Source organism: Rhipicephalus sanguineus, chromosome 3, assembly GCF_013339695.2.
Source record: "Rhipicephalus sanguineus isolate Rsan-2018 chromosome 3, BIME_Rsan_1.4, whole genome shotgun sequence".
In the NCBI taxonomy this organism is placed as follows: Eukaryota; Metazoa; Arthropoda; class Arachnida; order Ixodida; family Ixodidae; genus Rhipicephalus; species Rhipicephalus sanguineus.
This window is the reverse complement of record NC_051178.1, coordinates 158,209,753-158,232,646: the sequence shown is the minus strand read 5'-3', so window position 1 is coordinate 158,232,646 and position 22,894 is coordinate 158,209,753. Positions and strand designations below refer to the sequence as shown.

Here is a 22,894-nt window from a genome sequence, read left to right as displayed (position 1 = left end):
GATAACGTTTGACGTTTGTCTGAGAAAACTTCAATTTTTCTTACCTTGACTTTGTGGGTTTCTCGTATCAAGAGAAGTCATGGATCCACTGATACTCAGGAAGACCACTAAGAACAGCAATGGTTAGTCTGCGGCTAGTCTACGGCTTCGCGATTGGCTGCGGCTGCAGTGCGGCTTGTCTTTCGCTTTCATTCTGTCCACCCATGGATTTTTTGAGGGCGTGTCGGGCGTCGCAGTGCATGCCGAAGAAAACATGCCACGGTGCTTCTCGTTCTTGGCGTGATGTTCCTCATGCATTAATCTAGCAGACGTGTTGTCCATCTCGCGAGCTGGCTTACGTTCAAATATCGGTGCTGTGCATATGAGCACAATATTGTACTCCTGTGTGTGTGATATAGGGTGCCTGCATCGTGCCCTTTCACTTTCCCCAGCATTTTGTCCACATCGAAATGCGAGATTCGAACTCGCGTCCTCGAACATAGCACCGAAACACCTTAGCCGCAAAGCTACAGAGCTACACGGCTAAGCTGCTACGATATAAGCTATCTGAAATCAGCCTTTTTACCGGGTCCTAAATTTCTTGCCGTTCGCCCTTGCACTACTGTTATAAAATCACGTGGTACGCGCTACCGAAAGTCCTTCGACCCTTGTCTTCATATTGTGCGAGCTTTGGAATATCGGTGATCAATATGTATCGGTACCTAATCGTCAATAGAAAACTAAGCATTTTCCTGCCTTCCAAGCGAACTTTCGTCTTTAGACTCGCCTTAACACAGCACAGAAGCGCGGACGAGAAATTGAGCTCGTGCACATAAATCAAAAGGTATACCTATAGAGCAGGTGCTGGCAACCTGCGGCTCGCGGGCATGTATTAGGAGGCCCCCGGCACGACGTCAGAACTCCAGCCTCCCCTGTTGTGACTTCCTATCTGAAGGCCTCCATGGCAGTTTTGACCTCAAACTGGGTTGGACGGGAACAAAGAAAGATGGCAAGAAAAATGCCGAAGAGAACGCGCCACATTGACCGCCCATCTTCCCACTTAGCCAGATAACGTAAAAGAGGGCGTTCGAAGTTAGGTTTCCTGATTAAAAAAAAGAACACTTGGGTAGCATCTGAGTTCTTTATAATTCGTTTAAGGTGGATCCTGGGCAGGTCCTAAATATGTTCCAGTTGGAACTGGCTGATGTGCAGACAGACGATGAGCTCAAAGACACATTTGATGCGAAAGACACTGTAAAACTTTACGCTGGCCTCACAGACTCAGTTTTCGAGCATGAAGAAATAGCAGCAGCCATGACAGCGGTGTTCGGTAGTACATAAGTCTGTGAACAGACTTTCTCGAGAACGAAACTAACCGACGAACACCTCGAAGAGTTTCTGCGTCTGTCGTTGAGCGACCTTGATGTAGATATTTGCGATTTGACTATAAATTCAGCACCAAAAGTCGCATCAAAAGAGTCCATTGCTTCTTTGTACCCTATGTTTCTCAACTGCGACCTTGTGACATGCGTGCTCAAAATAAATAAAAACTTTTCTCGCAAAGTCCCGCCGATTTGCCGTGCGGCCCCCGCCGTGTCGGCTTCACGCAACTCGGCCCTTTGCCTCAAGAGGTTGCCGACCCCTGCTATAGTGTCACACTCGAAGGGTGTTCGTGAGGGCGGACGCGTGTTAGATAGTGAGTCCGTAAGAGCAGTGCAATTAAGAAACTTTGCAGACCTTATTAGACATTCATGACACCGCTTTATTCTTCACTGCAGAAAAACAAGAAAAAGACGTCTTGCGAAAGAAGTACACGTGATTTAAAAGACAGTGTGGGCGGTCCAGCCGCCTTTGTCCTTTCCCCTTTCAACGGTGAAAATAAGCAGGCACGCCATAATGGAGCAAAGGCGGTAAGCATGGACACGTAGGTGACCATCCCCAAAACAGAAACATATATAGAAGGTGACAAAACATTTGCGATGGTCTGAAACAACTGTTTATGATCACGCACACCAGCACACGCAAAACAATGATAATAGTTATGTTAATATTAAGATACACGAACCTGGAACTGGCCGAAAGCACACAATAAGTGTTGGATATTTCAGGCAAACTAATCACAATAGGTATTCTGGGTCCCTCTATGACAATGAGCTATATTATTAAGACATAACAAGTTCTCTTAAAAAAGTTCTACACCGAAGGCATTTACTCCTACACTAAAAGTTGTAAAGCGTCGTCCAGGAAGCATTAAATGTGTGAAATGATTCCTTTATTTCCACTTTTACACAAAGGATGTTTCGAGTTGCAAGTTGTTTTAAAGGCAAATGTAACTTCCATCGTAGTATCGTTGTTGGTGTTACAAGCATCGCTGCTGCATGTCATATACAGGTTATAATACATAAATACTAGGTTCAATAAAACTTTGAATGTGAGAACGACAGCATATTTGTCACCATTAATAAGCACATTTATAACACTTAAACAAAACTTTCATTCTTGATGGCAAAAAAAAAAAGAAACGTAATTTTCGAAAGAAAACCCACATCATGGACTTAACAAAAAAATCGCGATAGCTCAGTTTCAACAACGCTGTAATGATTCGGCTAAAATTATAGATTGATACTTGCGCTGGCACACAGCTGAATTCAAGATTGTATGCAAAATCCTGGTCACTGACTACGAGAAGCAGTGATGCAGCCTCATTCAAAAAGTTGAAGCTTGAGCCTCGTCAGTACACCGCGACGTTTGCAACAAAAAAAGAAAGAAAGACAGCGATAGCCTCTAACATCACCTCTACAGAGAAGTCTCATTCGACACAATTATGATGAGGCAAAAATTGCATAGTTCGTCACACAAACATCAACACAACCTACCGACAAATGACGACCTCGCGTATGACTAGATATTGGTCTCTTCGATTCGGTGATCATTCAAAGCACGAAAACACGACAAAAAAAATACAGTCAGGAAGATGGCGTTCGCTAGCTTTTTTCGCAAAATTGAAAGTTTCGCTGGTAACGGTAACGCATCTACATGACGGAACATGTATATCTTGATTTCATATATATTGCGATCAATCTGTGACGTAGTGACGTGCCACGAATCGCTAGCGACATCCCCTCGTCCGTGACATCCAGGAACGGAAAATGCTTAGTAACCTGGCGCATCTAGATTCTGGTGGTTGAACTCCGTGGATTTAGCCTAGCATAATTTTCGAGCTTGGCAACAAAACACTGTCGATTTGCCGACGAGACAATCTTTGAGAAAAACAGATCTCGTCGCCATACAGTCAAGACTAAACAACGGGCTCAATCGTTCTTCTTTGCGACCTCCATCTTGACGCTGTGCTCTTAAACGAGCCCGAACCTATAGCGCTCAGGAAGAATGAGGATAGTGGAGATAGGGACTGGAGATAGCCGAGAGTTTAAATATAGTTTTCTTTTTCTTTTTATATCGTTTTTTCGATTTCGTTCGTCGTGGGAATGACCTTCGCAGCTGCACAGATTAGGAAACTAGCGTCTCCATCTGCGGCGCATTCCGCTGTGCGGACGCACTGTAATTTGGGAAAAGACAATTCGCAGACGTGGATTGTCCGACATCATCAACATCAGAGACTGCGCCATGTACAGACAACCAGTTACGGTATGCTTGTGCTAAGATAGCCCTTCGTTCTCCTGGCGTCAGTATTATGCAGGCACGGAGGTATATTAACCAGCTAAACTCTCCGATAGTTTACCGATCTCAGCTAAGCCAATTACTTACTGTAATACTACAGGCGGAATTGGTGTACAAGACAAATACTAGGAGAAGACTGTAAGCAGTAAACGATTTGGAATCGACGCGCGACGGGCATTACATATGTGGTGCTTGATTACTTTATCTGAATGGCTGGCGAGTGCGCCCTGCACAACGATGAAAACAGCGTAATTCGCCAAATACGTCGCCCACGAATTAGCCAAGGCAACGATCTTGAAATAAAAAAAAAACTTTTCCCGTAAGGAGCACTGAAATATCTAAGTGGGCGCAGGGTGGGAAGGGATTAGTGTAACCGTGAGAGCGGATTGTAGTCCGGTGTCGACGCTTCGTTTTGGTCAAGGCACATAGGACATTTAAGTTAGAATACCACCCCATCTTCACTTCGGACTTAGTGCTGACATTGGCCACGTGTTTTATGAATAACTAAGTGGCGAGGAGGATACAACGCCTGTAGGAAGGGTAGTGAAGTGGAGAGAGAAACCAGTCTCTCGTCTTCAAACTCGGAGTGGTTTAGGGGCCCTTTGAATATGCCCCGTCCGGAGATACAATGGTAACTGCAGCCCTACAACTTGACGTCCTGGTTGACGGGCCGGAACTCGACGCCTTCTCGAGAGCTGAGCTTTCGCGACCGTTGCTTCTGTCTCCGGTAGACGAAGAAGGCTGCCAGCAGCCCCACGATGATGAGTACGAGCAAGACGACGAGCGTCGTGGTTCCCCAGGTGGCCGCCTTGAAGTGGGTGGCCTCCCGCGCGTTGTGGTACGACGCCCAACTGGTGCGGTTCAGCTCCAGGTGCAGGTCGGGCACGAAGTAGTTCCAGAAGTCCATCTCCTGAGGACGGTACGGCACGCTGTCGGACAGGCCGGCCGGGTACGCCAGCGACATGTTGGTGTACTGCCGCTGCGCGGGGTTGATGGGCTGCAGAATTCCGCCGGGATTTCTGCATGTGTGGCGTCCGTGATTCGTTAATGAAGCGCATATTACGTCTTGAAAAGATACAGTCAGGAAAAAAAGTTTAGAGGCTATGAGGCACGAGCAAAATATGCATATGTTCGCTGCTTCGGCAGGCAGTGCTGAATTTAGATTTCCGTCCTGTTCTCAAACATGCTAACAACATGTGCAGTGCAGTTCAACCAAATGCAGTCACAAATAGCCGGGGAATTCAGATCTTTCTCAGAACTAGTTGTCTCTAAACTTTCGATGCCAACTGTGAATTTCGCGATAGCTGATCATGTAGACGCCGGCATACTGGGTGTGAGTATGACAGCAGTTCATGGCTATGGCTTTAGCGAAAGACTGGAGAGGAAACGACCCTATCATATTGTTCCCGAAGTTGAGCCTTGGAAACATGGACGTTTGCATAGTGAAGAAAATGTTACATCATGTCATATACAATGATAAGCAGCGTAAAAAAAACATCTGAGTAAATGTATTCAACAATATACAAAGTTTTCAAAATAAATGTAGGACCGAAAATAGCTTGCTCGCTAACACATATGTCGTAAACGAGTCCATTCTTAGCAAGTGTGCCTAGTTGAAAGAATCACTATATTGCGTTGACATCACATTACGAAAGACAAGCTTCGCATTCCGAGCTGTTTCGTGATACGTGCAAAGTTCGTGCAACTATATATGCAAAAAGCTTGAGAGAACTGGTGAGGCCTTTAACATGAACGCGTTTTATTTTTCTGCGATTATTACGTGCGACCAAGAATGGTTATTGGGTATTGAATCGCGATTTTACATCTTTTTCCCAGCCAAATAAGCATCTTAATATTACTGAATAATGGGAGTTCAATCATACGTTAACTAAACCGTTTAATGCACCAGCGAAATATTGCCGCTAAAGACATATTTGTCACTTCAGAAGCAAAGTTACCGCAACAAGAGAGAGTAAAAAAGTTAAGTAGCATTGCTGTGTTCGTAAAATATAGCTATTGTCGTGTCTTGCCGCATGTCCTCAAAACTAATCATTGCTTAATGTGAGTGTCATCGTGTTTTTTTTTTTTTCGTCCCGTCTTATGCACGACACTACTGTGCTTAACGTGTATTTAGAGAATGACATGCCACGTATGATCACATATTCATATACGCGCCAACAATACTAATGAAATGACTCACAGTCCGTTGATGAAGGCCGTGAAGAAAGTTGTCATGTAGCCAACTATGAGCGGGTCCCGAACTGGGTCAGTCGTCTGCACCAGACCTTCAGTGTTGACTGAGTAGAGCATGTCGTCCATGTACGTAGCCCCTGGATACAAGAACCCACACATCCCCAAAGTTATTCACACGCTAGTGCCTTGGAACGGGTGCACAATCTACCAATGCTGCAAAGTAGTGAAATAAATGATGTTGCCGGATTAGTTCAGTCATTGAGCCTGATTCTCTGGGAGGTATTCAAACTGCGCCTAAGCATAAGCGTGCGCAGAGTTCTCCAATAAGGGGAGAGGGGGAGTTTCGCTAAGGTGCCCCCCCCCCCCTATTGGGGGAGTGCAAAAGAAGACAACCTTCGCAACTGATGCAAAAATAAGAATCAAGCTTCTCGCCATCATACCGTACGGTGAGGTAGCGCACTATTGACGAGGACAAAGGGGACAGGAAAGACACGGCACTTGCTACTCGGTACTCGCTAATCGACACTCGGTAGTGAGTGTGTTTGTCTTCTTTGTCCCCTTCGTCCTCGTCAAAAGTGCTCTACCTCACCATACGGTATGAGGATCATTCACCAACTAGTCCAGCTTTCAACCTGTTTTGAAGAATTCTGCTGGCACAAGGGTAAGAAAGAAATGGCAGAGAATATGCGTCTGTTGGGCCTCACCGTAAAGCTCCCTGGAGCCCTTCTGGAGGTTTGCGAAAGTCCTTGGAGCATTAGGTATTCCAAATATGTACAAGAAAGCCGGGTTCGGAGTCGTATACGAGGTACTTTGTAGAAGCCGCAGGTGGCCAGACAGAGCCATTTCAACGGGAGCGCCCACAAGAAAGTCCGTCAGCATCTATTGAGAGGGAAAGGAATTGGGCAAAGAATCATTCGTGAGGTTGTACGGTTTACAAGTCGTACCAATTATTTCCAAGTATACACTAAATAAGCTACGTCAACGAAGTCGAAGAACAGAGGTAAATAATAACGAGCATAGACAAGCAAGTCTTCAGCTTCCGAAAAGCACCGAAAATGTGTTTGGTGTTAATATTTTACAAGGTATTAGAGCACACTTGTGAGGACAGGCAGAACACACGAGCAATGCCCAATATGTGGGCAATCTTTGCTGTATACGCAGCTTCCATTTATTGAATGTACAGTACGGTCCCCTGTTATATGAAACAGCCGAATGAGCCCATTTCATATTGCTGGCCGCCTAGCTACAAGTGGATGTGTAAACATCCACTTGTTAACTTGTGCATGGCCCTAGTCTGTCAAAGGGAGTCTGAACTGTCAATAACCAGTAGTCTTATGCAAATCTAAATCACTATGTCATTGCAAGAGAACGAAATCCGGACATGCCCTGCACGTAAGCGTTCCCTTTAACATTGGAGCTGTCTGTACATGCCGCGCTACAGATCTTGCGCGTTTTTGTTTTCAGCCTCAAGAAAAGCCCAGGAAATGGCTTTTGCATCTACTGCAATTATGTCCGCATTCACACAACAAATTTCAGTATATACGACTTGACTTAATGTGATGCTCTATAACAGAGGTCGGCAACATGCGGCCCCCGGCACGACGTCAGAACCCCTCCCCCTTCCCTCGTCACTTCCTATCTGAAGACCGACACGGCAGTTTTGACCTCAAGTTGGGTTAGACAGAAACAAAGAAAGATCGCTTCCAGTTGGCATTGTCCCTCACCTTCACACTTGACCGGGATTTAGCCAAAACTTAGTCAGTTTTGTTCATCGTCAATTCGCCGAATTTTCTCTCTGCCTGCAAAGAACGCCCCCTTATGAAAACGTTAAACGTTGTCCTATGAAAACGTTAAAATTAAGATCTCTGAATGCGTGTGCCTGTACCGCCAGAACATGCTTCGAAGATATCTTGCGGAGAGAACATACAATGAAAAAAAAAACTGGATAAAACTACGTACGTTTATAGTGTTGACTGCATTCCTTGTGGCGTTCGAAAGACTGCTGCGTGGCCTGTAATACTGGAATCTTACGGCAGCCGTGACGCCAACGCGCGAGTCTTCGTCCTCAAAAAACTCGTTCAGATAAGTCTGAACAATGCTGTCGACGCTTTTTGGGTTCTCCAATTGGTTTATCCTCTCTGAAATATAATGTGCGAGTCATGGTCAATTCGCACTCAGTACGGGCACGGGTTCACTGTTAGCACTGAACTCGGAATGACAGGGTCGAGATTTTGAACATCCGCGATCCAGTGAAAAACGCAGAAACTAATAGTACATTCGGCTGGTCGTTTTCGTGTGTTCCAGAGCGCTCTGTCGACGCGCTTCCCATTCGGCTGGTTAAAATAAAGCGTTCTGGATACATTCGTCTGGTTCCTTCGGAGCACCACGCTACGGCTCAGAGCGCTCTATAAAGCGCTCCCACGTCGGAGCGCTCTACCACCATGGCTACCGAGATCTGATCACGCGACTGTTCCAGCTTTCGTTCTGACGTGACGTCAGCCACGGCTGCATGCGCGCAGCGCCTGCGCGCCTTGTTTATTTGCAGCGGGACACGGGGTAATGTATATCCTCCTCCTCCTCCGATTGCTGCTCAGTCTGAAGCTGCAAGTTCGGCTCGGACAGGCCTTCTCGGGCTCTGATCAAGACCGGGCTCCGCATCATTGCAATCCGAGCACGAGCGCGGTGGCGCCCAGCCGAATGTACATATAATTAAGCGTGTGGTAAGTGCCAATAAAGCTGAAAGTATGATTTCCGATAACGATGAGACCAAGGAAAGGAAATGCTGATCTCACCAAAGTAACGTAGCGACCCGGCGTTCTTGGTGTATCCGTATATCGTCGGCTTCGGTGAGAATCGGCCTTGGCAGAACATCAGCCTCGGGTAGTTTGTCAGAAACGCATTCGCAGTCACGTTAGCGTCCACAATAGGCAAGAATCTTATCTGAAAAAAAAAAAGAATTAGAAATGGTAGTGAAGATAGGCTGTGATGAACCAAGTTCGAATTCCAGTAGTTGCCACGAAATTATTTTGACACGAATGCGATGGGTCCTACTACATCCCTCTCTCCCTCCTTTCTTTTTACTCTTACACTTTGTTACGCAACATTTATTACACTTGCTGAACACTTTACTCTTGATGTACTATTTCAGGTAAGCGTCATAAAAATTAAACTAGCCAGAAAAAGAGACAAATCGTGCAAGAAACCGCCCCTGAAATATTTACGTCTAATAGTGAGGCTGCAGGCTAAAAGTGAGATTTTACTAAGTGGAATCATATTTACGGGAACTACGAAAGCTACTGTCCCGACATATAACGTAGGGAGTACAGTCATCATTAACTTTGTTGCGCAAAGTAAAACGTCACGGTATATTTTATTACCTCCTGCGCTTTTTGTCGCCACAATGGCGCTGCTTTGTTGCACAAGGAGTTGGAATGAAGCACGACCATTACATACGTTGCATTGTACAAACATTTCAAGGCCTCCTTAATCTTGGTGGACCCCGTATGTACATTTTGATTGTTACATTTGAATGTTACGCTACTTTCTTTCCTCAATACACCTTCTGAACAAAGAGCGCACTTTCCGGGCTTGGTTTAGTGTTCGCAGTTAGTGCCTCATTGCGGGTACATTTACTACATAAAACAAAGAAGGCTCGGCATATAGCGATCCGCACCTTATCGTAATGCGCCTTCTCAATGAGTTTCACACTGTCGATGGTCCGGAGGCAGGCAATGAGCGACGCCCCGTCTTCCTGGCCGCAGCCGACGGCGCGTCCCAGTTGGCGAGCGTTCCGCCAGGCGTTGGTGATCGTGGCGTCGGGACTGGTGGCAGAGCCCCCCGACATTATGGCGCGAGAAAACAGAGCTGCAAAAGTAAGATCACCGAGAAAGAACGTTGTTTCAAAGTATTAAAAAAACGTACAAGAAGAGTAAGAAATGTAGACAACACAACAATATCCTCCTTTTAACACGAAAGCGTTTTATGCCGGGGTCCACCAAGTACATCCGTCACGGATATGACGTTGATAAAATGGACGCCAACGGTTGAGAAAGAAAAAAATTAAGAAAAAGATACCCCCGCCGGGAATCGAACCCACGACGTTGCGGCCGCGACGGCAAGCGCCCGACGCCCTAGCGACTAAGCTAACTCGGGAGATGCCAGACCAGGCGCGAACGCGCGTTATATCTTTCACACATTCTCATTCGCGGCGGGCGGAGCGGGGCGGTGCCGCCGTCTGTGAGATGTGAAAAGAAGTAATGTTCACGATCGACACTTACTCGCGCTTACTCCGAGATTGCACGCGATATCGGAGGTCATGGTTAAAGCGTCTCGATACCAGAGAGGTGGACTGGCCGCGCTGGCGTCGCCGAGGCACCCTTGATGCAGTTACGTTCTTTGCCTTTGGCCTCGTGTTAGCGTGCGTGCACCAACGGGATTTCTCCGCCGCCGACTGCTTCAATTGCGAGAGCACCGACTAACAAAACTGCTGCAATATGCGTTGCAGAAAGGACGCGATTTCGACGGGCGAATGTCGTGCCTTGGTGGAGCGAGAGCAGCGCCTGCGGGACAGAGGCCAGCGGGACGCACGCGTTTGCGGTTCAGGCTACGAACCTCTACCTCCCGTGTTGCTGAAGATCAGTGTGTGTTATCTATGCATGAGCACAGGCGTCGGCTGCCCATTACTAGAAAGCGCACACCGTGCCGTTTCTCTCCTTAATTGACGACGCTTTGAAGAAGTGCATACCGGGTACCAGTGTTGATTATGAGCTTGTTGATATCATCCTTACGCGGGATTCACGATTCGCTGTGTCCAAATATATGTTCACACCGTCAGCTACCACAACGGTTTAATCATGATCATGGGCTTTAGTCGTCGCGATAGAGACATGCTGTCAACATGGATGCATCCACGTCAAACGGTGCTATAGCTGCCAAACACGAATAGACAATGTACAAGCTCTCATATATCCCTACACAATTAGCACTACTTCTGTGAAGACACGTTTCATTTTCGTGTTATACCGATTTCTATGACGGAGGGATCAGCCATGTTTTTTACTCTCAATTCATAGGGCCCCATAGTTCTGGATATTACGATTAAAAAACAAGAAATGTGCTATGTACAACGCACTTCGGAGGCAGCGTCATCGCACCTATTAGTATTTAACGCCGTTCGGCCAACATACGACTTGCTCAGCTCGAAAGAGTCCTTTTCTGCACGACACGTTCGCCCTAGTTAATGTGGTAACGACCATTAGTAGAAATGAAAATGAAGAGCAATACTATACACATAATTTCGCTGTAAGATGTGCCACCTGATTTCCGACCTTTCTTGTCTTGCTGGATCTACCACTGTTTGAGACACCCTCGTTATCATCATCTTGAATAGAACTGTAAAGCGCGATATACAACAGCGCTGTCCGTGTGTGCTTCTTTGTCGCCTGTGTTGTTCAATTCAATTCAAGATTAATCGGTTGGCTGTCAGTTCTGTTATAATTATCATCAACTATATAGTACTAAGATAACGATATCACATCGATAGGTTGACACAATGCATATTCCACGCGCTCAATGAGCGGCGCTGAATAGCGGGGACAGTGTAAACTTACCGCACGTTATTTGCATAATTTATGAATGTGGCTTCCTTGAAAGGCCTGAAAGCTAGAACTAAGACGTCACTCATTCGCTCCCTCATTATCGTATCCTGTGTTTCTTACATTGAGCGCGTTATGACTCACTCACCCGACGACGCAGCATTGAGTATGTGAAACGACACGGACATCGCTCCGGCGCCGAAGCCCATGAGTGTGATCTTTTCCGGGATCCCTCCGAAGGCAGCGATGTTTGACTTGACGAAACGCAGAGCCATTTGCTGATCCCAGAGTCCCATGTTTCCCTTGCCACTCTCGTCTTCTGTGCTCAGAAAACCTAGAAACAACGAAGAAGGGTATTCAGGTTCAGCATATCCAGTGGCGAACCAATGCAGGCATGGTATCCTGTATCATATTGCAACGCTGAGTGATCAACAGCAACCCAAGAATGGATATCGCTCGAGCCAGCGACATCCCATGCTATGTTCAGCTGCTTTTGCTAACTCTCCGTCTTCCTGTGAACTCCTGCATTTCTTGAAACTCTGAATAGCGTGCCATATAAGGGTAATGCAACAAGTTGAAAACCTTCTTTCTTTGTCCTTTGATTTCTGCCGGGGCAAAATAGCACGCTTGAGAAACGCGGCTCAGATCGACGTACGTAAGTAATTTTTGTCGCTCATTAACCGCTTATAGGTACACATCTTTGTGCATAAGTTGTGGAAATAGCGGAAGAAAAACTGGCTGAACTGCGAGGCAAAGTAATTAGAAAGCACATGATAAACTAGATAACCATGGCTTAACAATGTTAAAGTAACCATGCCACATTCAGCAAACGGAAACGCTGATGTGCCGTTCTGCGAACTTACCGAAGACACCGAGTCTGTAGTTTACAACTACGAAGATATTTCTCGATCCAAAGTCGTATCCTGGTCTTATTTCATCTTTGCCCCCGCTTTTGAAGTCGGGCCCCGGAAGGAAAACCACAACCGGGAGCTTTGTGGCCTGAAATTCACAAAGCAGAGACACATAAGATTGCTTTGCTATCTACAACTGGCGTGATCGCTGTGATTATGTGAAGATCGCTGAGCTCTTAACGCTCTCACAAATAATATGTGTTTCTAAAGCGTCACTTTAGAATTTTTATTTATTTCTGGGGTTTGACGTGCCAGAACCTCGATACGAATACGAGACGCGCCGTAGCGGAGGGCTCCAGAAATTTTGACCATCTGGAGTTCTTTAACGTGCACTGATATCGCACAGTACACGGGCCTCTAATATTTGCACATTAGAAACAATCGTTTGGTGTGAAGTTCAGAGTGATGGGCGTCCCCAGAATCTGGCTGCTTTCATGTCGTGATATACGACTTACTTGAAGTGCAGTTTTCGCGCATACTGTGCATCCTTTATAGCATCTCTGATTTTAACAAAACCGGTGCTCAGAGTCCCGATTTTCACATTGCGACAATGATTTACTGCACAGCGAAATCAACATTATAGGAAGTGTACGCTCGTGTTAAGTGCTCATCATACTCCGAGACAGCTTACGCATGAAACTGGCCTTGGTGAAGCGCATGCAAAAGTTTTCTATGCAGCGCGTCAAGCGTGCGTCATTGCCATTTTGTTTATTCTGCGCATGCCAGACCAGATTGAAGTCTGACCTGTTTGTGACTCTGCGATCAATGCGCATCACAGCCCGTTCTCGCATTTTGTATTTCTGCACGTTCGCGTAGATCTCGGACAACATCTAAAACTCTTTTTCTCAACACTCTTTGAGCTGATTTTCTGAACGTGTAATATTTTTCTTCTTTCGTGAAGCTTGCCTTATAGGGCATAGATATTTTACGTGACGACATGGAGGCCCTCATCATGCATTAAATGCAGTAGCACGCGGCTTAGCGACCTTATCGTCCATGGGTCAACTCCTATAACTGCCTGATCCCTTTCGTACGTCGGCAGCTTTTTCGAGTAGCTTTCGTTCCTCGGAAGAGCAACAAGCGGGGGTGAATGTCCTCTGTAGAAGCCAGGGCACTGCGTCACTTACGCCGTCATATCTTTTCGGTTTCTTCTAGTAAAATGTGTGGCTGTCACCGTAGCAAGGTACCGCTTGAACCTTTTCTAGCACATGCTTGAACCTCAATTTAAAGAAAAGCTAAGGGTGGCGCTTTTGTAAGGACGTATTTTACGTAAAACAAAAAAAAATCAGCCAGTTCTACACCGTGAAAGCCAACGGACAGCGAAACTGTGAGAGCGCGAGTGTATGCGATTAGCTAAACGAGATCACGTGCGTCATTATCATCATCATCGTTATTTCATTTCTTTATACACTCCCCCATCTGGTCACGTGACATGCGTGACACCTACTACTGCTGCTGCTACTACTACTACTACTACTACTACTACTACTACCACTACTACTACTACTACTACTACTACTACTACTACTACTACTACTACTACTACTACTACTTAGACGACGACGACAGCACAGGGTACTAAGACAGCTTCGCGGTAAAGGCTTTTAATTGGCATGTCTCTTTCTAAACACGTTTTCTGAGGGGAGGGGGGGGGGCAAGAAGTACCAGAGAAATATCACGGATTCTTGTGCGCCGGGACACAGATAAACGGTTTCGGTCTCCTCCCTGTTTCCGCCAGATGAAATCACACAGGTCGTTCTCGCGGTTTCTTAATTGCCGCCTTTTCTCAGAACGCCTTCAAAGCACCTTCAGGTAGAAAAACCGCGCGTGCCTTTCCTCAAGCTGTGGCCACATTCATCCGACGGGCAAGCTGAGGTCTGCGAGAACGCCTTCGTCGAAAGCTATCGGTCACTGTTCTGCGCAACCGCTCGTGCCGTGGAGATCCAGGGCTGGCGCCTCTTAAGATAAGCGAAGTGATGGAGCATAGACAGCTCTTGCTGCTCCACTCGTCTCTAGTATATAGGAGAGTTTGGTTAGACCAATATTTGCATAAACGTTTTTTTTTTTCCACCATGCACAAGACGGTTGAAAATCAAAAACAAATGCCGAGGAAAAGCAAACCACCGCGAGTGATACTCTCAGTAAACAGAGGTATATCGAGATAGAAAGAAAAGGGCTGCTACGGAGAACGCATTATCTCCTAGCAGGATAACGAGGAAAGAGTTCAAGCCGTTAACGATAACGAAAAGAGCACCTTCGCGGGAAAGCCACTCTTGAAGGTCCGGCCCAGAAGAGGCTTATGATTTAAGCGACATTGACGAGCGACGCTGTCTCTATCTAAAATCGATGCCTCTATAGGCCAACGACGCATTCCAATCATGTATATAAGACAAACCTAGTGGTACCAATCCATGACATTCATTTAGAATAAGCGATAGTTTCTCACTAAACCTTCTGTGACATTTTGCTGTAGGTATATACGTCCAGTGTCAGTTAACGTCACTAGACAGAAGTTCAAGGGGATATGGAGGCTTGGAGTGATGATAAATCGTTGGTCAGGAAATGTTGCTGGAGCCAAGGTTTCGATAAGTGGACGTGCCCTCGTCAGCGCAACAACGCGTCAGGGCAGCTGCCCTGACGAAGACAAGCACACTTGTAGAAACGATGGCTCCATCCACATACCCTGCGCAACGACTTCTCATCACTAAAGTCCTAAACTTGCCCAAAAACCTCTCAGAGGCATTATAGGGCACTAGCATCAGAACCAGCCTGCCTATAGTCATCGAGTTCGGTCACTCTACCTCACCGAATAACCCAGTTTATTTGGTTAAACATCCGTTCACAGACACGTAAAGAAACAGAGAAACAAAACAAGCCATCACTCTAAAATATCACAGATTTCTACAAGCGACTGTGTGTCACATATTGCTAGAAACAATTCTTCACCCATCTTGACAGTTCCACACAGGGAAGCGTTCTCTATACTTACAGGTGTGGCGAAATACGTGGCGGGGACGTAGATGTCCAGGAAGAGGCAGTCCTCTTCTCCGACGATACGCTCTGACGGGAATGTCGTCCATTGAAGACAACGCGGGCTCACTCGTAGATTGTCACTGAATGAGGAGCGCTGGTCCAATGGCTCGGGGCGCTGCAGAGCAGAAAAAAATGTTATGAAACGGTGCAGTAAAAGACAAGTGTAAAACTCTGGACCTCGTGGGTACTGCGCGAACACTGTAACGTAAAGGATTCCATCAGTTCATCCTGCATAATTTTAATTGTTACAGCGCGAATTGCGAAGCCAACAACAAAATCATTGGGTACTTTCCAGAAGGCCCAGTTTGTCCACTGCATGTTCAAGCGATCGCGCAGGCATACCCAACTAATACACCATGCACCCAGGGCAACAAAGCAACTTTGTACACAAAGGAAAACACGACGCGGCGCTGTGTCGTGTTTTCCCTCCTTTGTCCATGTCCGAAGTGGCGTTCTTACCCTGAGTACGATTAGCTCAAGTTACTCGTTGTTGCTCTCGTACATGCAGCCACTCAAAGTTTCTTGTGCTTGGTCTGCGTAGCGGCATCGCATTTCATTACCAGGGCAGGGAGGGGGGAGGGACAGGTAAATTTAGTTTAACGAATGATCATGCCACTGACCAAGACAGCTGGGGTTATCGCGAACTTGAGACGCTTCGTGTTCCGGTTGTTATAGACGGAGGCAGTGAGCTACACACATCTGTGAACGCACGTAGCTTCTTTCTTTCTTTGAAACCCTCACGAGGTCATCTCAAGCGCCAAATAAGAACTGCGAAGGGTCGGTAACAAAGACGCGCTACGTGCGTAACATCGTCAAATGATGTCAGAGCTACTGCATGACAAGAACGTCGCTGAAACGAGAATGCTTCCTGCGGCATTTCCTACACCTCAATAGCGGCGTCCATATGTGCTAATAAAAACTGCGCAACGTCGCCAGCTGAAATCACAGAGGAGGTCATTCTCGCGGTTCCTTAATTGCCACCGTTTGTCGGAACGCCTTTTACGCGCCTTTGGGAAGAAAAGTATGCGTGCCTTTCAGGAGACCTTGCGTTGTCGTAAAAGAGGCCCCGAACCGCTTGTTTTACGAGCTCTGTTCGTGGCAGTTAGAGTGTAATGATAACAAAGAACGAGTTAGGCAACTGGCTACCGGACTCGCCGCGTGTGCGTATACAACAGTGGCCACAAGACTAGCGTGGCAGAAGCCCCTTTGTATTGGTGCAATGCTCGCTGTGTTGAACCGCTCATCTTAAGCGGAGTCATTTGCTCGATGCAGCGGTATTCTAAGTGTTAGATCACGAAGGTTACGAGGGCGCATGCCACGCAGTACGCTTAGGAGATCGAGAACGATGTTGAAAGCGAACAGACGCACTGTCTGTCTGGGCCGATTTCGGTCCCTTGTGAGAGGTCACGAAACCTTACAGACACAGGCCTCACGTAAAAACAAAGGGGGAGGGGGAGGGGCGAATGTGTTCGCCTCACTAACCCTCGATGTCGGGCAGCCTACCTTAGCAGCCCTATTTTATGGTTTCATTTTGTTCTGAACATGTAGTATAAATCTGGAATGAACCTTGCCCAAAAAGTGAGTGAGTGAGTGAGTGAGTGAGTGAGTGAGTGAGTGAGTGAGTGAGTGAGTGAGTGAGTGAGTGAGTGAGTGAGTGAGTGAGTGAGTGAGTGAGTGAGTGAGTGAGTGAGTGAGTGAGTGAGTGAGTGAGTGAGTGAGTGAGTGAGTAGTGAGTGAGTGAGTGAGTGAGTGAGTGAGTGAGTGAGTGAGTGAGTGAGTGAGTGAGTGAGTGAGTGAGTGAGTGAGTGAGTGAGTGAGTGAGTGAGTGAGTGAGTGAGTGAGTGAGTGAGTGAGTGAGTGAGTGAGTGAGTGAGTGAGCGAGCGGAGCCGCCTCCAAAAATGACGGGGGAACCTTTGAGCGCTCTCGACCGTCTTAGGTAATCATATGAAATAAGATGAACAATGTATTCGTTGTCAAAGAAAACATAGTTATTAATTTGGCAACTGCTGGTTCCGGGAGAGTGCTCGGTCATTGCTAACGTTGAAAACATACGTAAACTTAACCGCGAATTTTTGAAACTACGAGACTTCTTTACGTTCGTTTTCTTTTTAAGCGCTCCTCCGACAAGAACAATGTTGTGTGCTGTGCAATCGAGTCTCAACCCCGAATGAAAACGCTAGTCACGAAGGTAGGTGCATGAAGAGATGTCGGGGGCGGGGATGGGGAAGAAGAGGGGGAGGGGGGGAGGGTACACCCTCTACAGAGTAGGAGATAAGGTGCGCGTGCATCTGCTGTATAAGCAACGACCACGCGCGCGCCATTCTGGCACGCGACATGGACTAGTGTAGCCAGGACAGCGCCTGTCTCCATACGCGATAAGAGCCGCGGGACAACGGAGACTAAGAATAGGCGAGGAGGAAAGAAGGACGATAAGGGCTGCCCTGTTTTATCATTAGGGCAGTAACAAATAAAACGCAACAAAAAAAGGAAAACCACACAGATAGACGTTATCTCGGTGCGACCACCACGTTCGCACGCCCGAGAACAAAGTGAGAGTGCACCGTCCGGCCCTGCGCGGTCTCCAAAGAGTCCTGCCGTGTGGGGCAAGAACTCTATTACGCAAACATGGATCTCGGCTCGTGTGCACGTATCGCAGAAGCAGCGCGATATGCAGCCTCCAGGAGAAGTGGCGAGCCCTTCGGAAGAGTGGAGTGGCCTACGCGATCCGCATTCGAGAGGCTGCTGAGGGGCTTCTCATCATGCTTCACTACTTATTCAACACCCACATGCAGTGTGCTCCTCAACGACCTTCCACAATTGACCGGAGGCTATGTCGCGTTCTAGTGCCCGAGCGTGCATTGTAACCATCAGACAATTTGCAGTTGTGGGAAGTCACACACAGTGCAAGAACCAGCGAGTTCGCGCGATCACGTTTCTTCTTGGCCGGTTTCATTTTCAGTGTCTGCTGCAGTGCAGTATTAATACGGAACAGAACACGGAGAACAAACTACAGGACGATGCAATGAGGCGGAGGACACGCCACAGTGCGACATGACGTTTCCGTGCCGACTACAATGACCTTGTCAGGAGCGTAGCCGGGGGGGGGGGGGGGGGAGGGGTTGGGGGTTCGAATTCCTCCCCCCCCCCCCGAAATTTTTCAGTTTTGCTTGCGTGTATATAGACGCACACTACGAACGCACGCACGAACATACATAAAGTACGGTTGAACCCCCCACCCCCCCCGAAAAAAATTTCTGGCTACGCCCCTGGACCTTGTTACTGAGGCTTAGCATAAACACGTAGCACGGAGCAAGGTGTCCGTTGCTTGAAACGAAATATAAATAGCTATTCGTCAATTATTAACGAGTCGCAAAATACATCAGATTGTTAAGATCCCCCTGGAAGAGCCGTTTCTGGTCCCTTACACTAACGTTCGGCGGGTAAGTACTGTTAACTGTTATCTAGCTGCACTACAGGGGTTACAAGAAACATCTTTCAGGTTATTCATTTTGTCTTTCGGTAACAACATTGTTCGGCCAAAAAGTGGTCAAACAAGAGAAATTGCTCTCCCTGTTTACCAGTGGAGTGGACACCACATAAACTGCGAGCAGAACCCAGATTCCGGGTCGGAATAGTTCAAGATAGGATAAAACGGCCACTAAACATCTTTCAAATCGCAGAAGAGGTGCATCAGGCCAAAAAAAAAACGTCATCAGAAGCAAAAGGAGCGCTTAATGATAATTCAAAACTATCAGGCGACCCTGCCGACGGCTTCCTTTATTGTATGCGATAGTCTGCTGAACGCTGCAGCGCTCGTTGAAACTGGCTTTTCCACAACACCCATTTCAATGAGGGGAAGCATGTTTTCAGAGATAATGTGTCTTTCGAGGGAAATATATATGTATATCGTACATTCGTGGTATCTTTCTTTGCACGCTCTCTAAAGATCATAACGGCATCTTTAACCGGTGTTCTCGGTGGAACGTTGCCTACAGCCTGAAATTTGCCGCCGCTGGCGCTCAACCGAGAGCGCCGAAAAATAGCGCGCGTGTGCCATGGAGATTCACTCTTGTGGGAATTAACGTACGATAAGCCTGTCACGTCTGCAAACACTGATTACAAGTTTAACGACAAGCAGAGGGAGGGCTACACGCTTGTTACAATGGCAATTTCCGATTATGGAAATGTACCTGCATCAAATTTTTCCAACGAAATCGAAAACGCTAAGCTTTGGTGCTTTGGTTCACAAAGGAAAATTGAAATAAAGCGTAGCTAAACTGACAAAGGAGTCACGCGTTATTTGCATTGATATTATTCTGAATTGAGTCGATGGCGCTAAAGATTGTCGATGTCGCGAGCGTATAAATCTTGAGAAAGGGGATGTGACGGCAGCTGTCGAAATGAAAAAGCAGACGAGCAATGACAGAAAATAAAAGCTTGTAGCAATGAAGACGAATATTTTAAACAATTCATGTCATGCTTTCTCAGTGGTTATGATAATGAGCATTCATCTCAACAGAGTCCTTTATAGCAGCTATGTCATGTGTGAGAATATATTTTCATGCTCGCCAGTTTAAGCCTACTGAATATAACAATATGAAGAAGCCGCTTGGGAGCAAGCGTAGGTGGAAGAGCCCGGGGTCAGGTCTTCGTTGCCAGTGGAAGACAGAAAGCAGAATGAGCAGTATTGCGGGCCTATACCATACCACCGTATGCGGAATACTATTCCGTGTTGATCCTCTCTGATTGGTCAATTCTGCCTTTCAGTCTACTAAGCGAGGGCTGCCGGCACTATGGCACTACGAGCGCTTTTCATTGGCCATATCGAAATACGTCAGGAACCCCCACGTAAGCCGCCCAAAGTGTGACGACACGGAGCGAAAGTAAGAGTATTCCGCATTCCATGGTACGGTATACGAAATACAGTCGGTAGATAACAGTCAATTCAGCGGACTTACGAAGTCACATAACCAGATACTCTGGGAGCGACAAATCGCTCATTTTTCCCGTTCCTTCCTTACTTGTTGATAAGCCCACGAGCGCACCCTATATCACCCGCTCGAGAACCGCGGTAATCTTCACTCCTTATAACACCGCGAGCACACACCACGACGCAAATGTGTGCTCATCGATTACGAAGGATCGGCGGAGAAGCTGGGTGCAGATGAAAAGGCCTCCTCGGCAAAATTCAGTAAGCCTCGCTTATCGCGAGTAGGAAGTCGCGTTTCTTTCTTAGAGATTAACCTATCTCAAAACCGATTTGGACGGTCTCTGTCTTTGACAGAGCAGCACGTGGACAGCTGGTGGCACTGGCAGGAGTCCAGAAGGCCCGCTTTTGCCATTCAAGCCCGACTTCAAGGCTACATGTAGTCGCACGCTGGGGCTCTGCGGTAGTTGTACATGACGCAAACTATCGTTTCGAGGACACTCCGAAATCTGCTAGGTCATGCAGCGTGAACGGAGCTTGGACGAAGGCTAAAAGGTGCAGCACTTCGGCGGGAAATTTTTCGAGCAGTAATGTTGAGCAGATTGCACCGTTCAGCAAAAGAGTGGTGAGATTTGGGAAAAGACAATATGAACAGAACACACTACAGTTTCGACTAGTAGAAAAGCGCTACATACCATTGCAGCAGCCGAATTTCTATTCCAACATTTCAATTTCTTTTTAACCATGTCACTTTACAATAGTAAACGTAACTTGGGTTCTAGTTAACCTTATTGCCTATGCTCTTCGCTTCACCTTTCTTTCCCATTGGTAAAACAGTATATTTTGGTTGTTTAGTTAGGATCTCACATCATGACTCTACGTTTCTTGATACAATGACTTGGAACGGAGTTGTCAGTGCCAAACGCTCCGTGTTATTCGTAATGATTTAACTATCACGCGTACAAACTATGCCGAAATCACTGTCATACCCATACCGTAACTTCATTGTGCTTTTAAGAATACAGTTTCTTGCGGCAAGGTCATTCAGGTATGCTACGATACGTTACCAAATAAAGCCACGCAACTTCAGCTTTTCGCGTTCTAGAGATGGACAAAATGTGGCTGAGCGCACATTACATACTGGTTTGATGCAATGCTGGGGTACTAAAATGCTTCACCAGAGGTTTTTAACAGATCAAAGCGCACTGCACATGGTTTCCGACAAAATGAAAAATGCGCAACTGTAAGAAATTTTTTGCTTGCCGGAAATTTATTTCAAGTTTATGCGCAGTTAATCAGCGAATTAAAACACGCTATACACGTGACACATAAAGTACCAGACAGTTCACGAATACCATTCATATTCACACAATTTCGCCTCGCTAAATTAGCAAAATTGTGAAAGGAAAAAAATGATTTAGTACCTTCACAACTGAGTGATCACTACGTTGCGTAATATTCACCGCAGCTACCACGATTTATTCCGAAATTACAACGGCGCCTCCAGTAGTTTCCAGAGGAGCTCTGTTGTCTGGAACGACAACAATCATTATTCATTTTGGAAAGAACGTAACAACGCTATTGAAGAAAAAAAAATAAGTCTTCCTTCAAGTGCGTGGTGCTTAAAGATATATTCCATAGTTCTCAGGAACATAATATTTGCTAGCAAACATCCTAGCCATTTCAGGTAAGTGTGATATCCATGGGACATCGTAGCCATCCTGAAGTATTTTTAGGTGAAATAACTCTGGGGGACAGCCGAATATAATTTCTTCGTCTGAATTAAATTCTATGAATGTAGTCAATCCCTGCGAGCCGGTACAATGCGTAGGTCGCATGAGATAGCCCATTCGGCCATTTCATCGAGAAACCTCAAAAATTGTCTGGATAACTGTCTGTATAGCACCAAATGAAAAGCATCTACGCTTCTGGAAGTCTTGCGCTGTACTTTAAAATAGCTTCGTGTTACACTGCATACGAGTGTACTTGGTGCTTTCCGCACGCTCCGTGGAAGCCAGTCTTGTGATAAGGATACATACCTCAAACCTCCTCCAGCCAACGGGCGGCTTTGCGTAGCGTATCCCCTGAAAAGCGTACACCGGCACTTGAGTAACCAAGCCCGGCGCGGGAGCCTGCATCAGGCTTCCAGTGACGACGCCAAAGTTCGTGGTGACCTGCTGAGTCTGCGACTGCTGAGCTTCGCACCGAGGTATCATGTCCGATAGCAGGAAGCAAAAAACGAGCGGTAGTAGCCCGCTCTCAAACGCGAGCTGAGACTTGGGAGAGTTGGAATGCATCGTTTGGTCGGTGTAACTTGTGCCGAATTAGATAATATACAGACAACCGCGCGTCGAGGAGAACCGCACGAAGCGCGGAGCAGACGACGCACGCGGCACGGAGTGGACGCTGTCTGTCGGCGACTGCCTGACAAGTACCGGAGTGTCTCGTACTGGATAGTGGCTTTCTTTTTTTTCTTTTCTTTATCTCTTAAATACGCTCAACGTCCTAGCTGGCCGGGTGGTTATCTCGTTTGCACTGTAGCGGTTTCGTCGTCCCGAGGACTGCGATCGCGGCTGAT

The 22,894-nt window shown here is 46.7% G+C and overlaps 1 protein-coding gene across 1 annotated transcript; it reads right to left on the bottom strand.

Annotated features, from left to right (window-relative positions):
• Positions 1 to 1,556: 1,556 nt before the first annotated feature.
• On the bottom strand, positions 1,557 to 22,597 carry LOC119387580 (venom carboxylesterase-6-like). Its single transcript, XM_037655011.2, has 10 exons — positions 22,356 to 22,597; positions 15,345 to 15,503; positions 12,308 to 12,443; positions 11,593 to 11,778; positions 9,524 to 9,714; positions 8,643 to 8,790; positions 7,810 to 7,988; positions 6,555 to 6,729; positions 5,858 to 5,987; positions 1,557 to 4,676 (listed from the first exon to the last, which is right to left on the bottom strand). Exons 1-10 carry the CDS (start codon positions 22,530 to 22,532, stop codon positions 4,301 to 4,303), a joined length of 1,857 nt encoding a protein of 618 aa, XP_037510939.2. The 5' UTR covers positions 22,533 to 22,597; the 3' UTR covers positions 1,557 to 4,300.
• Positions 22,598 to 22,894: the final 297 nt, after the last annotated feature.

Excerpts from the sequence above, each read along its gene's own strand:
- LOC119387580 (XM_037655011.2), bottom strand. The coding sequence starts at position 22,532 with ATGATACCTCGGTGCGAAGCTCAGCAGTCGCAGACTCAGCAGGTCACC. Across the intron at positions 8,791-9,523 it reads AGAAGGCGCATTACGATAAG|ATAAGATTCTTGCCTATTGT; the intron begins GTGCGGATCGCT and ends TTTTTTTTTCAG. Across the intron at positions 6,730-7,809 it reads ATGCAGTCAACACTATAAAC|ATGCTGACGGACTTTCTTGT; the intron begins GTACGTAGTTTT and ends CCCTCTCAATAG.